General features: G+C 41.0%; 1 protein-coding gene across 1 annotated transcript; it reads right to left on the reverse strand.

The window, feature by feature from the left end:
• Positions 1-351: 351 nt before the first annotated feature.
• LOC116548453 (putative zinc finger protein 66) lies at positions 352-1,613 on the reverse strand (the record flags this gene model as incomplete). Its single annotated transcript, XM_032273899.1, has 2 exons — positions 352-690; positions 859-1,613. Coding segments are annotated over 2 exons (912 nt in total), but the record flags the coding sequence as incomplete, so codon positions are not given.
• Between the last annotated feature and the right edge of the window lie 6 nt (positions 1,614-1,619).

The following is a 1,619-nucleotide window of genomic DNA, read 5'->3' on the forward strand; positions in this document are numbered from 1 at the left end:
TAAAGGCTGAGAACTTTTTTGAAAATTTTATCACATTCTTTATATTTATTTTATTTATTTATTTTTTTTTTGAGACAGAGTTTCGCTCGTTACCCAGGCTGGAGTGCAATGGTGCGATCTCGGCTCACCGCAACCTCCGCCTCCTGGGTTCAGGCAATTCTCCTGCCCCAGCCTCCTGAGTAGCTGGGACTACAGGCACGCGCCACCATGCCCAGCTAATTTTTTTGTATTTTTAGTAGAGACAGGGTTTCACCATGTTGACCAGGATGGTCTCGATCTCTTGACCTCGTGATCCACCCGCCTCGGCCTCCCAAAGTGCTGGGATTACAGGCTTGAGCCACCGCGCCCGGCCACATTCTTTATATTTGTATGTTTTATGTTTCATATAACTTCTCATATGTAGTCAGAGTTAAGAGCTAGTTAAAGGCTTTCCTACATTCATTATATTCATAGGGTTACTCTCCAGTATGAATTACCTTATGTCTACTGAGGGTGGAGAACGACGGAAAGTTTTTGCCACATGCTTCACATCTTTATGGTTTCTCTCCAGTGTGAATTTTCTTATGTGTAGTGAGGGTTGCAGATCGGGTAAAAGCTTTGCCACATTCTTCACATCTGTAGGGTTTCTCTCCAGTATGAATTTTCTTATGTCTAGTAAGGTGTGAGGCCAGCTTGAAAGCTTTTCCACATATTTCACATTTGTAGGGTTTTTCTCCAGCATGAATTTTTTAATGTATACTAAGGTAATAGGACTGTTTAAAGGCTGTGCCACATTCTTCACATCTGTATGGTCTCTCTCCAGTGTGAATTTTGTTATGTGTAGTGAGGGTTGCAGGTCGGTTAAAGGCCTTGCCACATTCTTCACATCTGTAGGGTTTCTCTCCAGTATGAATTTTCTTATGTCTAGTAAGGTGTGAGGCCAGCTTGAAAGCTTTTCCACATGTTTCACATCTGTAGGGTTTTTCTCCAGTATGAATTATCTTATGTGTAGAAAGGGTTGAGGACTGCTTAAAGGCTTTGCCACATTCTTCACATTTATAGGGTTTCGCTCCTGTATGAATTATCTTATGAGTAGAAAGGTTTGAGGACCACTTAAATGCTCTTCCACATTCTTTACATTTATAGGGTTTCTCTCCTGTGTGAATTATCTTATGTGTAGCAAGGGTTGAGGACTGCTTAAAGGCTTTCCCACATTCTTCACATCCGTAGGGTCTCTCTCCAGTATCAATTTTCTTATGTATAGTAAGGTGTGAGGACCAGTTGAAGGCTTTGCCACCTTCTTCACATCTGTAGGGTTTGTCTCCAGTATGAATTTTCTTATGTCTAGTAAGGTGTGAGGTCAGCTTGAAAGCTTTTCCACATATTTCACATCTGTAGGGTTTTTCTCCAGCATGAATTTTTTTATGTATAGTAAGGTTACATGACTTTTTAAAGGCTTTGCCACATTCTTCACATTTGTAGGGCTTTTCTCCTGTATGAATTCTCTTATGTGTAGAAAGGGCTGAGGACTGTGCAAAGCCTTTGCCACATTCTTCACATTTAAAGGGTTTCTCTCCTCTATGAATTCTCTTGTGTGTATAAAGGGTTGAGGAGTGTGCAAACTCTTTGCCACATTCTTC

Source organism: Sapajus apella, unplaced genomic scaffold (genome assembly GCF_009761245.1).
Source record: "Sapajus apella isolate SASKATOON/1434 unplaced genomic scaffold, GSC_monkey_1.0 scaffold12520, whole genome shotgun sequence".
Classification (NCBI taxonomy): Eukaryota; Metazoa; Chordata; class Mammalia; order Primates; family Cebidae; genus Sapajus; species Sapajus apella.